Consider the following 13,322-nt stretch of genomic DNA (forward strand, 5'->3'; position numbering starts at 1 on the left):
CTTCATGTGTATTATTTCATCTTTGATTTCTTTTCAAATGAAGTATTCTTATATATAAATTATATTTCATATAAAAATAGGTTTTGATTTTTTTTAAGAAATACCATGCATCTTTGGTTGTTGCATATAATAGATGTTACCTTTATTTTATCAAATAAAAATATATCATAATATTTTTAATCAAAATAGCTTCTATAATAAATTATTTTGTTAGATGTACTTCATATTTATAGTAGAGTTTGAATTTTAAAATTTCTTCTTATAATTCTATGAGATGACATTTATTTTTATTATTTTTAAATATAAAATTTATATTTTTATATATATTAGATAATAATTTTTTAAAATATAATATCATTTTGTGTGTCTCCTTTTATAAGCATTAAAACTCTACTACTATATGTCATAAAAATAATTGGCACTTATAATTATCTAGATAAAAAGAATTAGATAGAGGTAAGTAATAATATATAACTTTGATAATATCTTTTGGAAAGGCTTTTTAGAAGCTTCATATACTTGGATTTGACTTTATATATGTTTTTAGGTGATTGATATATTAAAAACTTGGCCAACAAGTTGGTCATATGGTACACACATAAGAAACTTGTCTTGCAAATAAGAAATGTGTCCTATAAGTTGGACACATGTTGGAAGTCCTAAAGAACATTGCCATGTAGATCCTAGTTAGATAGTATATATGGATGCAAGAGTGAAGCCTTCTTCACTCTTGTGAATATTGTTTTTTGCTTTTAGTCTTGTTTTAAGAATCTCTAGTCTTTTTATATTTAACAATAGCCATTCTGGTTCTAATATTGTACTCTCTTTGAAAAAATATATACTAGTTTTTAGTGACAAAAGAGTGTATTAAGACTTTTATTGTTTGCAATTCATATCCTTGATACAATATTGTATAGATTTTATTATATTATATTATATTATATTTATTTATTTTCTTCTAAATTTGAATCTATATATGAATATTCATATATAATTTAAAAAATATATTTTATCCTTATTTTTGATCATTAATCATTTATTACTAATATTAAAAAGAATGCAAAAAAAATTATACTATTTTATATACAAAAATATAGAAAATATATTTATATTGATTTATAATTATAATTTTTTTAACTATAAGATTGAATAAAATAAAAAATATAATTGCTCAAAATTTATTATCTCATATTATTTTGATTAAGTCTTAGTTTTTTTTTTTTTTTTTTTTTTTTTAATTTAAAATTTAAAAGTTTTTGTAAAGTTAATAAAAAATTATAATTAATGATAAAAAAATTAATGTCTAAATTATCATATGAATTTAATATTTTTATTAAAGCTATTATTCTTGAAAAAAAATTAAGTATTAAATTAATTAATATATTTGAGTACAAACACTAAAACATTAATTAATGATATTAAGGATTTTTCTAAAAATTGCAATTAAGAATGTATATATAAAAATTATTTCATAATATTTTTTATATAATGTTATAATTTTTTTAATTATATAAGCAATTTTTTAAGAGTTATCTTATTTATATATATATTTATTTATTTATTTATGAATAATATCTAATATATATAAACTCATATAAAAAACTATTATATAACTAATTCATAACTCATATAAAAAAATATTATATCAGTTCAACTAAAAATACTATTGAATGCCTTTTAACTTTGATACAAAAATCATAATTATTTAAGGACTTGTACCTTGTACTACCTTAGCCAACCATATAACATTTCTTAAGATATTTAAGAGTGATTAATCAAAATAACTATTCAACATACAGTAATACCAAATAAGATAAAATAAAGATACAATATTAGTTTGTAATTTATTTAAAAAAAAAATACTATGAACATATAAACCATACTAAGTTTAAAGTGTCAAGTTTTTATATCTATAAATTTTAATTATTGAAATCAAACAAATAAACAAATAAACAACAAGATTCTAATAGATGCATTCTATCAATTCTTTTTGATAGATGAAACTTGGAAGATAATGTGTATATAATGGTATTTTTTATTACATAAAAATATCTTCAATTTCTACTATTTAATTTATATCCATAGAATATGTGTGTGTGTATATATATATATATATATATATATATATTTCATAATCACACAAATATGATGTTCTGAAAATTGCTACACAAATGGTAGCTACCATTATAGTTGTGGATTTATACATTTTTTATTTTATTTATTTATTTTTATTGCAATCTTTGTAAGAGATGTTAATATTCATATAATTTTATAATATTCAAAATATTTTTAAAAGAATAAAAAGCACTGAATTAAGACTTTAACCTTCATTTGCAATTTTCACCAACATTGATGTAGCAAATATATATATATTTTTTGACATATTAATTAATTAATTATTATTATTTTTTATGCATTGTATTTCACAACTAATTACATTTATGGTAATTTGAAGTAAAGACATGCAAGTATATAACAACATTGTATCAGGTTGCTCAAAGTGGAAATATAGTAAAGCCATTTATGATTAGGTGAACAACTAATGTCAAATTAAGTTTTTATTAATAAAGTCTAAACAATAAAACTCACATAACAAGTCACTCATAATGTCATTTTTTTACATAATTTGGTTTTTTGCAATTTGATGAGGAATTAAAAGGTTGAGGTAAAGTTATTATTTTTTCTAATAGATGTCTCTTGTCTAATTAGCATTTTACATATGATCTTTATCTATTAGTAATTGGAAAGCATCAATAAAAGTATTTTTAATTTAAATAATTTGTGCTTTTATATTATACAATTATTTTTAATCAAATCATTTTCATACCAAGTCTTAATTCTTCATGTAATATTATATATATATATATATATATATATTTGCATCTTAAGACACAACTATGAATTTCACAATTACAAGATGTAAGAGAAATTATATAAAAAAAAATATACACAATTTAAAAGAAGAAATTATGTGAAAAGAAATTTTATCTGATTCTTTATTTATTTAATTAAACATTAAAACCACACATCTTGTAGCTACAAATTCAATCATGGTTGCTACAATACTCAAATCATTGCTTCAACTCAAGTTATTGCCATGGTTTATTTCAGTTTTTTGCCTAAAAGCAATCTACTTTTTAAAAGATTTTAAATATTAACTGAATCTAATACTTCTGTCATGTTTATAAGACATTGAAATTCTTCACCGATTCAGTTACCACTATAGTCTTCAATACTGAAAGATACAACTACTTCATATTTAAATTATAATAACCCACTATTGAATTTAAAAAAGACAACATTCATCAAACTTTATTGCATATATACAATACACACACTTGTACGTAAACAATTGAACATTCCAATATTTTGCACAACCTGACGAAGTAATTGCAATATCAAAGCACACAACTTCGTCTAAATAACACAGCCTTACAACAAAAAAACTCAAAAAGAAATCCAAGGTTTCCAAAATTTAACCCTCATTTTATAAATGAAACCATTGTTTAAACATAACCCGTTGCAGGAACTCTAGAAAATTACACCACTTTACAGTCTCTCCGGAACAAAAGAAGCAGATCTTCAAACACCTAAAGTTGATGATCTGACAATAGACTCATCTTCACAGAAACAATACCAATCATGCTTAAAGTTCAGTGGACATGCTGTGGATAAGGTCATTTCCTGTTTTTTTAATTTTTATCCTGAACTCGCAAATGAGGGATTTACGCTACAACCTCGAGCATGTTGAGGGAGATGAGATGTGCAAAACTACTGAAACCACAAGAACGGATAAAAAAAGATGGGAAAACACAAATAAAATGTTGCAGAAGTGGTTCTTGTTTAAAGCATACAAAAAGAACAGATCAACTTACGGCTACACTTCGCTCAATCGTCCTTTGAAGCTTTGGATCGCACCAGCTGCAGCAATTCTCTGGCATCCGCAAGCAGCTCCCAGATATCGAGATGACCAGCCATGCCATTGCACTCCCTCACAAGATCATCCTTCTCGGTGTAATTGAGAATGTTTTTCCTCTTCGTGCGCACAGCAGCTGCAATGGTGTAGAGCAGCAAATCTCGTGAAGGTGGACCCAATTTATCCCTCATTTGGCTGTCACCACCGCCCTTTTTATTCTCAATGGCTGCCCAGTCAGCCCACATGACTTCCCACAAACAAAGTGTCTGCTCAAAGCTCAGCTCCCTTCGCATGAGCACCACCACCATTCGGTAGACAAATGGACAATCCTCGCACCCTAAACTCTTGAGATGCAGGTAAAGCTCAGGGTCGGCAGTCTTGATGATGGAACTGACCATGTTCAGCTGCCGACGAATGCCCACCTCATCGACGCGGAAGTTGTGACGTGCAAATTCCATGAACTTCACTAAGCACCAGAATGCTTCATAATCCTTGTCGAACAAGGCTACAAAGGGGGACAACAGATCACTCATCCCTTGACAATACCCCGTCTCAGGATCATACATGGTGTAAGCTTCCAGAATGAGCACTACCCGTGCCGCATGGTGTCTCATCGGTGGTTCCAGATGCTCGTCGTCCATGAGTCCCGCTTCTTTAGACAGCCGCTCTGCCTCTTGGGAAGTCACACTTGCCTGCGTCGCTGCATACGGAATCCACTCCGCGTTCATCCGCACTGCATCTAACTTAATGATCCGCCGCCATGTCTGGAAATTTTCTTCCTCATCAGGCACCTTCTCCCCTGCTTGTGTGCCATCCACTTGCTCGAAGTCACTAAGAGCCTCCTCACCCTGGTCATTAAGGGTTTTGGCTGCCTTAGCACACTGAGCACGCAGCTCCTCGTACTCCTCATGCTTTGTAAATTGCACAACCTCTCGCTCCGCCAAATTGCTGTCTAAATCATACACTCCAAGCAGGAATGGCCATACCTGAGCTCGGATGGCGGGCTCGACGCCTCCGGCACGCACCTTGTATATTATCTTCTCCCCGCCATCCAACAATTTACCCTCCTCCGAGTCGAAGCTGGCAATCCAGTTCTCATTACTCAGAGGCGAATGATACCGCTTCGGTGTAATTGCAAAAGGAAGATCGAACGGCAACCTCCCCTCGTTATAATAGATAAATCCTCCAACAGCCGCAGCAACGGCCACGCCCGCTACGGCCGTGACCACCCCAACTCCCACAGAGGAGACATATCGTTGAGAGCTTCCTGAGGACGGCATCTCCCCAAATGCAAACTCATACACCGGAACCCAACTCCTGCTCACACCAAATGTTGCTCCTCCTGCATCGATCGACCTGCTTTCCACGGAGACACACCCACCCAATGCTCATCATCGGGTTTTCAAGCTGCTCACGAGGAGGATCATCGTCGCAGCATCTTTCGCCACCAAATGGCAGATGGCAGTCAGAATTGCACCGGTACATCGTAAAAGAGATTGCTGTTCCGTCGTTACTGTCCAAGTCATCAGCCACGTTGGACGCCACGGATGCCGATAGATGCATTATTTTGCGTCATTTTGGTGGGTTCCGTTTCTTCTGCCACCCCTTTGCCTTGAAGGGCTACCAGCCTTATCACTCTAAAACTCATTTGCTTTGCCTTCCTGACTCTGCACTGCGTCTGTAGGTGTAACTTGATTGTCATTAACACATTTTGTTGACCTACTTTTGTTACTCGTGTTAAGTGAGTGATCGATCGGCAGGTCAATATTTATCAGGGAGCTGCTGTTGGGTCCAACCATTGACGAAGGAGTAGAGGAGAAAATATAGGGTTGGGTGGTGGTCGTCGTGGTTTTGCTGCTACACTGAACTCCAAGCAATCATGAATCCGCGAAGGTGGTTTTGCGTCCTTTGCTTTTCTTGTTTTTGACTGCTTCTTTGCCGTCTTGGGGTTGTTGTATTTGGAATCAAGTTATTACAACCATTGAAATAGTCGAATACGGCGGAATAGGGTTTGTTGGTCTTCCCAATATCTGACGTCTTGACAGGGATTATAGGGGTACTCGGAGCCAGCTACTTGAAATGGAAGAGGGAGGGCTTCGAACATCGGCACCCTATGCGTCCAGTGCTGAGATTGCGGAGCAGGAGAATGAGCGGAGTTTAGGAGAACTGGAAGATCGTGTGAAACTTTTTAAAAGGGTGAGAGGCTTTCTTTGTACATATACTCTGCACAGCGCCGAAGCATCGTTGCATTTGTCGGATCGAAGAAAAAAAGTATTTTCCGTTATCGTGTTTACAGAGTAATAATCGTACTTTACTTGAAATCGACATCTGAGGGGATCAAATGTGGCATTTGGAAAACATTACAGAATTTGAGATAAGGCATGTGCATAATTTCGGCGGAACTATTTCGGCTCTCGTTTGAAATCGCAGAAACAGATCATAATATTCAGCGAACAGGGAACTTAGAAGGGCAAGTCCATGACCATGTCCTGTGTATAGGAAAAGAATTGCGCAGGAGCCAAGAAAACGTATTGGTCCTCACTGTGAATGTAATCCTTGACCAACATAACATTTTGTGCTCTACCTGCAGTATTATGCCAGTCTAATGGCTACATTCTTGATCCAAATCGGATTGGACCTATAATTTTTTAGCTGCAGACTTCACCTAAACCGGTAGAGGACACTTGAAATCTGTCTGGATAGACAGTCTATGGGTAAATTTTGGATTTCTTTCTTTTGTTTGTAGTTACAACTTGTCCAAGTGGATTGAGGCTTTCAAGGTTATGTTGCTTGTAGTTGGCAGGTGATGTACAGGACGAGGTGGACAGCCACAACAAGCTACTGGAAGGAATGGTAATTCATTACTTGTTGAGTGTCAATCCAAATTTTTTTTGCCCCTTTCTTTCGCTATTGCATTCTCATGTTGCGGCTTGTGGAAATCACTTAATTTGGAATGATTTTAATGATATTTGGAGAAAAGCTGCTTCAGGATTGATAAATATATAGAGGAAGGCGTATGATTTTGGTTCTTGTATGTATACGGCTTTTAGGTTTATTTACATTCTCCGCTTTGCAGGGAAATGCTATGGATGCATCGAGGTCAATGATGGCTGGAACCATGGCTCGATTCACAAGGGTAAGGACTAATGCCTCCCCGAAACGCTGCTGCTACTGGAACCTTGAATAGGATAGCTGTTTCTGTGATAGTTAAGTCGTGTACGAATTTGTTCGAGGATCACTGTAATGTTCAACGGTTTGGCTTGATTTGATGTGTTAGCTTTTGTTGTGTTAACTAACCAGTCATTTTTGGTGTGCAGGTTTTTGAGACAAAGTCATCTCGCAATATTGCGACAATTGTTGCATCATGTGTGGTGATATTCCTACTTGTCTATTATTTAGCAAGATGAGTAACCGCCGTCAAGATTCAGATACTCTGTAACATATGGATTTGCACTAAGTGGTGTCCTCTAGTCCTTCCTGCCATAAAATATCGTACGTATATGATGAGCAATCACTGAACTTCAACTACAGAAACTACAATAGTTTTGGAGATAAGGGCAAGCCTCTGTCCATGTGCGCCTTGAGACAAGATCCTTCAATGATTTTGTGGGGCCCGCTCTGTAGCAATATTTGACTATTACTTGTATTATCCACTGAACAAAGTTTCCTTTGCGGTGCTTCAACTTTGATAGGACAACAAGAAATTCACGCTTTGTGCTGTATTCTCCCTCATATCTGTGAACGGCGATGGATTTTGTATTTGTTTTAATTTAATTTAATTTTTCTGAAACACGCAGAACTTGCTGATTTTTTTTTATACGTTTTATTTGCTGAACATGCAATCTTGTTTAGACCTATCCTTAGTAGTCTCATAGCTTGTATGAACCTATGTGACGTTTCTGAAATCAATGAATGGTTTCTAATTATCACAGTCGGATACAATCGTACTTTTGCCGCATTAACAAGAGCAAGAGTGTATTCCCGAAAGCCAATCCCCTTTTCCAATATGAATGAAACCAAGAACTGAAGCAAGAGCAAGTAATGGTGCAAGCAATGTCCGCTGCGGCGGAAGCTCCCATTCCTCATCAAACTCGCTCTGAGTTGAGAACTTCAGGCCGCTTTCTACATGCTGGAAACTACATGTAAGACCTCATTAAAATGGCGTTGCAGCATAGAGGGAACTGAACAGGCATCTTGAAAAGTAGCGGAATAATCACAAAGCATCATGCTTGATTCCTCTATGTGTCTTTTCCAAATGAATCCTTATGGCAGGAGCATAGCCTCGGGGATAGAATTCCAACTTCGTTTTTCATTTCATTAAACTTAAACCCAAAAGTCACATCACAGACAGCCGAAGGCATATTATTTGCTTGGGTACTTGGGGATATTCCGGAAAGGAGGATCTCGAGGACCAGCTGCAGGAAGAGGGTTGGAGAAGTGGTGGCGATGCAATGGAATATGGTCTCTGATTTGACAAACGGATCTGGCATGACCATCCGCCGTCGTCGTCGTCACAGCAGACCAGTGTAGTTTTTCATTTGCTTTGGAGGGTGCTTCTCTCTCTCCTACCAGCCAGTGCTGCATTGTTGCTGTTGGAGCTGGAAAGTATACAGCAAAGTCATCAAACGAAGATTTGTATAGAATTAGCCGAGTTGGGTGTGTGGAAGAGAAAGAGAGTTAAATGGCAGCGACGCTCTTCTCGGGAACTCTGTCGTTTCATGCTGAGGTGCAGCAACACCGATCTCATGTGAAGTACCAACAATTGAAGTATTCGCTTGAGACAATTGCTGGGGGGAAAATCAGTGACGATGGTGTTTTCGTCACCTTAAACTGCTTGCCTTTCTCCCTATCAGTAGATAACATCACCCAGCATACTCGAACTGTTCTCCTACTTAAGAGTAGAAACAGAGTGCAGCGCAGCGTTTGCGTTGCATCTCTCAAAGACCAGCAACAGGAGGTATTCCATCCCCTGGATAAGCAATTGAAACCCATCGAATTGCTTTCGCCAACTCCTTCTTGTGGAAACGGAATTGCAAAAGGGGAGGAGACTGCATTCTTCCAAATCTCCCCAGAGGACAGTGGATTTTCTCGCAGCAGAACCCGATGAAAATAGCGTCAGCTTGGAGGAAGAGGTCAAGTCCGAGGAGGCCATTTCGGGAACAATCGCAAGCACCGTCGTAGCCATTGTTGCGCTTCTCGCAGTCGTGGGAACTAGTGGAGCTCTGGGCGTTGTGTTCAAAGTACAAATAAATGACATTCTCACTCAATTCTCGGATTTTCTGGAAGGTTGGTAAAATCCTCTGAAGCATGCAGAAATGTTTTTGAACATCTCATTTTATTGTACTCAATTTTCTGTGTATGAGTTCGTTGAGATTGCCTCCCTACAATACAAAGTTGTCAGTACGTAGACTGCTTCAAATAACTTCTTTAATTCAGCATTCTTGAGAGTAAGTAGGATTATGATTTGATATTGTGCTGATTGTTCTACTGTGGCTTTGGAAACCAGGTTATGGTCCTGCTGGATATGCCCTCTTTGTGATTGCGTATGCAGTATTAGAGGTTTGCCTCCTTTCATCACCTTATGTATTTGCCGGTTGATACTCGTAGACATTTGGCCTATATTAAGGATACAAATATGCCCAAGATCGCAGGGTTGTTTCGAATGACCAGTTAGGAATATCACAGTTGCATCCAAAGAGAAGAATTGGGTTTGCTGCTGCGAGTTTTTGTGTGAAATTGCGACTTCCAAGTGTTTGGATTCAAATCTACAACAATTTTGCATCATTTATGATCGCTTCACCTAGTTTAAATGAAACTCATTGCTCAGTTTTGCTGAATAATGGTCTAGTCTGATTGTGGGCAAATCTCAGGTTCTTGACATTCCAGCTATTCCATTGACGATGTCAGCTGGGTTGCTGTTTGGTACTCTATACGGGACAATTCTGGTCTCCATTTCAGGCACGGTGTGCTGATTTGAATAAACCAAAACTGTTTCTATTAAGTGCATCTGCTCATGCAATCTTTTGTATTTGAATCACATTTTTGGTAACTGACTTTGTCTTAAACAAACTTCAGCTTGCAGCAACAGCTGCTTTTCTGATAGCGCGATATTTTGCGAGAGATCGTATTTTGAAGGTGGCACAAAATAATCCGAAGTTTCTGGCAATAGATAAGGCTGTTGGTGCAGATGGCTTCCGGGTGGTAACTCTGCTGCGGCTCAGTCCCTTGCTTCCTTTCTCTCTTGGAAACTACCTATATCGTCTCACGTCCATCGAATTAGGCCCCTATGTGCTTGGAAGGTACAGCATTTTAAGACATACCAACACCTAGGATTGTGGTTGTTTGCACTTTCCACTATCTGGGGTGTTCTGGTCAGTGCGTTTCTACTGTTCGCTGCACCACAGAATGTCCCTTAATTGTTTGTTCCGTGTTATGTAGCTGGTTGGGTATGTTGCCTGGGACATGGGTATACGTGAGCGCAGGTGCATTTGGAAGGGCTTTCATCGTAAGTTACAATTGTACATTATATTTGCAACATGTGTTTTTCTCAGCTGTTGTGTCTCTGCGTAGTGTGCATTGAGACATTTGCAAACGTTGTGTTGAGATAATTGCAGTTTGCCATTTGTTGAATAGAAGTTTTATTAGTTGAGGGTTTCTACTTCTAAGACTGTTGTAAAGCGACGATCTTACATGTAATCTGATTGGTAGTTGGAAGGTCAAACATGCTTGAAATGCCTCACCAGTTGTAGATTGTATCAGACTTGCTTCTGAAAGGGTCTGTTCGATGATTTGTAAAATTTCGACTTGAATGTCGTTTTTCTTTTTTTTCCCTTTCTTTCTTTCTTTTTTCTTTTTCAGAGGAAGCCTTTCCAGAAGCAAGGATCAGAGGCAGCCTTCCCAGAAGGTCCAGAAAGTTACTGGACACTAGGATTAGGCTTGGTGGCCACCATTTTGCAGCGTTGTATGTTGGTAAACTATCCAAGGTTTGCCGCTTTCTCTCTCTCTCTCTCTCTTTTTTTCATTTTCATTTTTTTTTTTTTTTTTTTTTTTTTTTTCCATTAATGAGCTACTGGACATGAAGAACCTTTTTGGTCAAAACCTGAGGCAAACTTGCCACACCTGCTGTAGTTTTGTGTCACTGTCCATAAGGAATTTTTGCAGTGGCTGATTTTATGTATATTGTACATTCTTACATTCGATCCTATGTGACTCTGCATGTAATGGCAGGACGCAATGGACATGGAAGATGTTTTAGGCCGACTGTCATGTGGAGTCTGTACAGTGCTACTCAGTCCTAGCAAGGTGGAGCTTATCGAAAGGGGCGTCAGGCTAATACTTATCAAGCTGACACTATTGAAATAGTCACAGTGTACATATATTCATTTGTGATTCTTCTCACATATGAAACTTGGAACTAGATGGTAAAGCAATAGTTTTGTGGTAGACCAACAGTCTTTATCAGTCGAGCTGACTTCTACAATATGATCTTACAATTTTGCATGTTAAATTCGAGTCATCGTAAGTACAACTGTAATTTAACGACGTTCATGTCGATGTAGGGTTATGACTGCCATGCAGAGTTGGATTCTACTTATAAGTTGCGACATGAGTCATAGGTGGAGTTGGCAAGATGGAGCACGTAGTTCGGTATGATTTTTGGCTGTTAGGGTGCTTGTTCTCATCGGCCCTTTCAAATACTTGGAAGGATTTCAGTGTATTGTGTTGAAGCATTTGCAACCCTCTTGGTTGGGAGCAGCTGAGACAGATGCAAGCTGCTTTCAGGAATCTTACTCGTTTTATGGGGCAGCTTTGAAGGATGTGACCCGTTGATTCTCATCACCTACTTGTGCTGTCTTCTGTCAGGGTTGTAAAGCTTCAACAAGACATCTGCCCATGCACATCAGTAGGTGTTTTTTTTTCTCTGTCGTTATCTTGCTCTGGGTTTCGCTTTTCTTTTGTTGAAGCTGGTTCTGACTGCTTGGTATCTTCTCAGGTACTGGAAAAAGAATCTTCGTTTTCTAACGGATACTCTCTTGTGAGTTGTCTTAAGTTTTTATTTTTGGTTGACAACTATTATGAGAAAACCTTTACTACAATAAGTCTCTTCTCCCAAGCTTGGTGGAGTCGTTACTGACCGAATAATCCCTACGAAGCTCTAAAAGAATCAAAATGCACGATTATTATAAAACTTGATCTTGCTTAACGGGAAGAGTTTACATATTGAGCTAGGCCTCAAACATAATGAGTTCTTCATGCTTGATGAAACTTATGTTCTATTGGTTAAGAAATAATGTATCTTGAATTAGAAAACTTTTAAAATACAGTAACAACTTGAGGAGTATTGTACATACAAAGAGATATTTATTTGGAGCACATTGTAACAAACATTTATACAAGACAAAGATTTAAACTAAGGATGTGTTTTAAATTCTAAGATTGTAAAACAATAATGTGTTTAAATTGGTATTATATTATAAGATAAGATTGGTGCAAAGAGGATATTAAAAAATGATGTCAATAATGCAAAATTTGATTTTTTTTTCTTTCTTGAAACTAAACATTTATATAATAAAATTAAGGAGGTGTTAAAGCCACACTCTAATTTTGTTAAAACCACAACCCTATTTTTCCACTAAATGGTTCAAATTGTATTAGTCCCATGTCCTTGACTCCACCATCCTATCCCGACCCTCCCTATCCAAATGCCACCCCAAACCCACTCCAAACCTGCCCTAACTCCACTCCATTCCTATCCTTGTCTCTATAGTCAATATTATTTTATGGTTGTCCTTGAAGTTCAAATTTTTCACATCTATTGTAAATCTATATAATTGGATGTGAACAAGAATTTTTCTCTACTTAACTTGATGGTTGCATAACACAATCAAGTTTCATTAGAATTTCTATTGACTTTGGCTTTGAAATTAAAGAATTTCCATGGACTAGTTGTTATCAATTTTTTTTTCTTTTTTTCTTTTTTCTTTTTTTTATCTTTCTATTAAAACATGAACACCATAATTTAAAAATCTAATAATCTTGAATTATTATTAAATTATAAATTTAATTTTGAATATATAAAATATTAAATCAAATCAAAATATATATTTTGCAAACTAATAAAAATGTACAATATCATTTAAATGTTAGATAGGTTACTTGATTTATCTAAATTACTAATTTTTAGATTTCTATTTTTTTCAAAAAATATTAGAAGATTTTATCATATTTTTTTACAATTATGCATAAAATATTGAATTTTAATTAATGTTTTTTCAATCTTGAATAATATTGTAATTTTTTTTTTCACAAAACTTCAATTTTAAAACGAAATCCTCTTTAGAAGCTCCACATTTTAAGTACTTAAAAATAGTCATTATCCAAAACATTTTATGTAATTTCTGAAAGC

The 13,322-nt window shown here is 35.8% G+C and overlaps 3 protein-coding genes across 4 annotated transcripts; 2 read left to right on the top strand and 1 right to left on the bottom strand.

The window, feature by feature from the left end:
• Positions 1-3,465: 3,465 nt before the first annotated feature.
• LOC112283930 (rab GTPase-activating protein 22) lies at positions 3,466-5,360 on the bottom strand. Its single transcript, XM_024523351.3, has 2 exons — positions 4,903-5,360; positions 3,466-4,764 (listed from the first exon to the last, which is right to left on the bottom strand). Exons 1-2 carry the CDS (start codon positions 5,194-5,196, stop codon positions 3,889-3,891), a joined length of 1,170 nt encoding a protein of 389 aa, XP_024379119.1. The 5' UTR covers positions 5,197-5,360; the 3' UTR covers positions 3,466-3,888.
• A 215-nt stretch (positions 5,361-5,575) lies between these two features.
• Positions 5,576-7,708, top strand: LOC112283944 (bet1-like SNARE 1-1). Of its 2 annotated transcripts, none has more exons than XM_024523362.3 (5): positions 5,576-5,809; positions 5,962-6,112; positions 6,713-6,769; positions 6,993-7,052; positions 7,234-7,708. In XM_024523362.3, exons 1-5 carry the CDS (start codon positions 5,796-5,798, stop codon positions 7,321-7,323), a joined length of 372 nt encoding a protein of 123 aa, XP_024379130.1. In that variant the 5' UTR covers positions 5,576-5,795; the 3' UTR covers positions 7,324-7,708. The 2 variants fall into 2 exon arrangements, with proteins under 2 accessions (XP_024379130.1, XP_024379137.1); XM_024523369.3 differs by having other exon boundaries at positions 5,971-6,112.
• An 889-nt stretch (positions 7,709-8,597) lies between these two features.
• On the top strand, positions 8,598-11,733 carry LOC112285219 (uncharacterized). The gene is made up of 8 exons (XM_073532517.2): positions 8,598-8,727; positions 8,903-9,202; positions 9,423-9,475; positions 9,787-9,879; positions 9,992-10,215; positions 10,355-10,421; positions 10,775-10,899; positions 11,144-11,733. Exons 1-8 carry the CDS (start codon positions 8,598-8,600, stop codon positions 11,169-11,171), a joined length of 1,020 nt encoding a protein of 339 aa, XP_073388618.1. The 3' UTR covers positions 11,172-11,733.
• The last annotated feature ends 1,589 nt before the right edge of the window (positions 11,734-13,322 follow it).

This window comes from Physcomitrium patens, chromosome 1 (genome assembly GCF_059467195.1).
Source record: "Physcomitrium patens ecotype Gransden chromosome 1, ASM5946719v1, whole genome shotgun sequence".
Taxonomy (NCBI): domain Eukaryota; kingdom Viridiplantae; phylum Streptophyta; class Bryopsida; order Funariales; family Funariaceae; genus Physcomitrium; species Physcomitrium patens.

Coding starts and splice junctions, on each gene's coding strand:
- LOC112285219 (XM_073532517.2), top strand. CDS start 8,598: ATGGCAGCGACGCTCTTCTCGGGAACTCTGTCGTTTCATGCTGAGGTG. Junction 9,203..9,422: donor ATTCTCGGATTTTCTGGAAG/GTTGGTAAAATC, acceptor TTTGGAAACCAG/GTTATGGTCCTGCTGGATAT. Junction 9,476..9,786: donor TTGCGTATGCAGTATTAGAG/GTTTGCCTCCTT, acceptor GGCAAATCTCAG/GTTCTTGACATTCCAGCTAT.
- LOC112283944 (XM_024523362.3), top strand. Junction 6,113..6,712: donor GTGTGAAACTTTTTAAAAGG/GTGAGAGGCTTT, acceptor TGTTGCTTGTAG/TTGGCAGGTGATGTACAGGA. Junction 7,053..7,233: donor CCATGGCTCGATTCACAAGG/GTAAGGACTAAT, acceptor TTTGGTGTGCAG/GTTTTTGAGACAAAGTCATC.
- LOC112283930 (XM_024523351.3), bottom strand. CDS start 5,196: ATGCCGTCCTCAGGAAGCTCTCAACGATATGTCTCCTCTGTGGGAGTT. Junction 4,765..4,902: donor AGCCCGCCATCCGAGCTCAG/GTATGGCCATTC, acceptor CTTAATGACCAG/GGTGAGGAGGCTCTTAGTGA.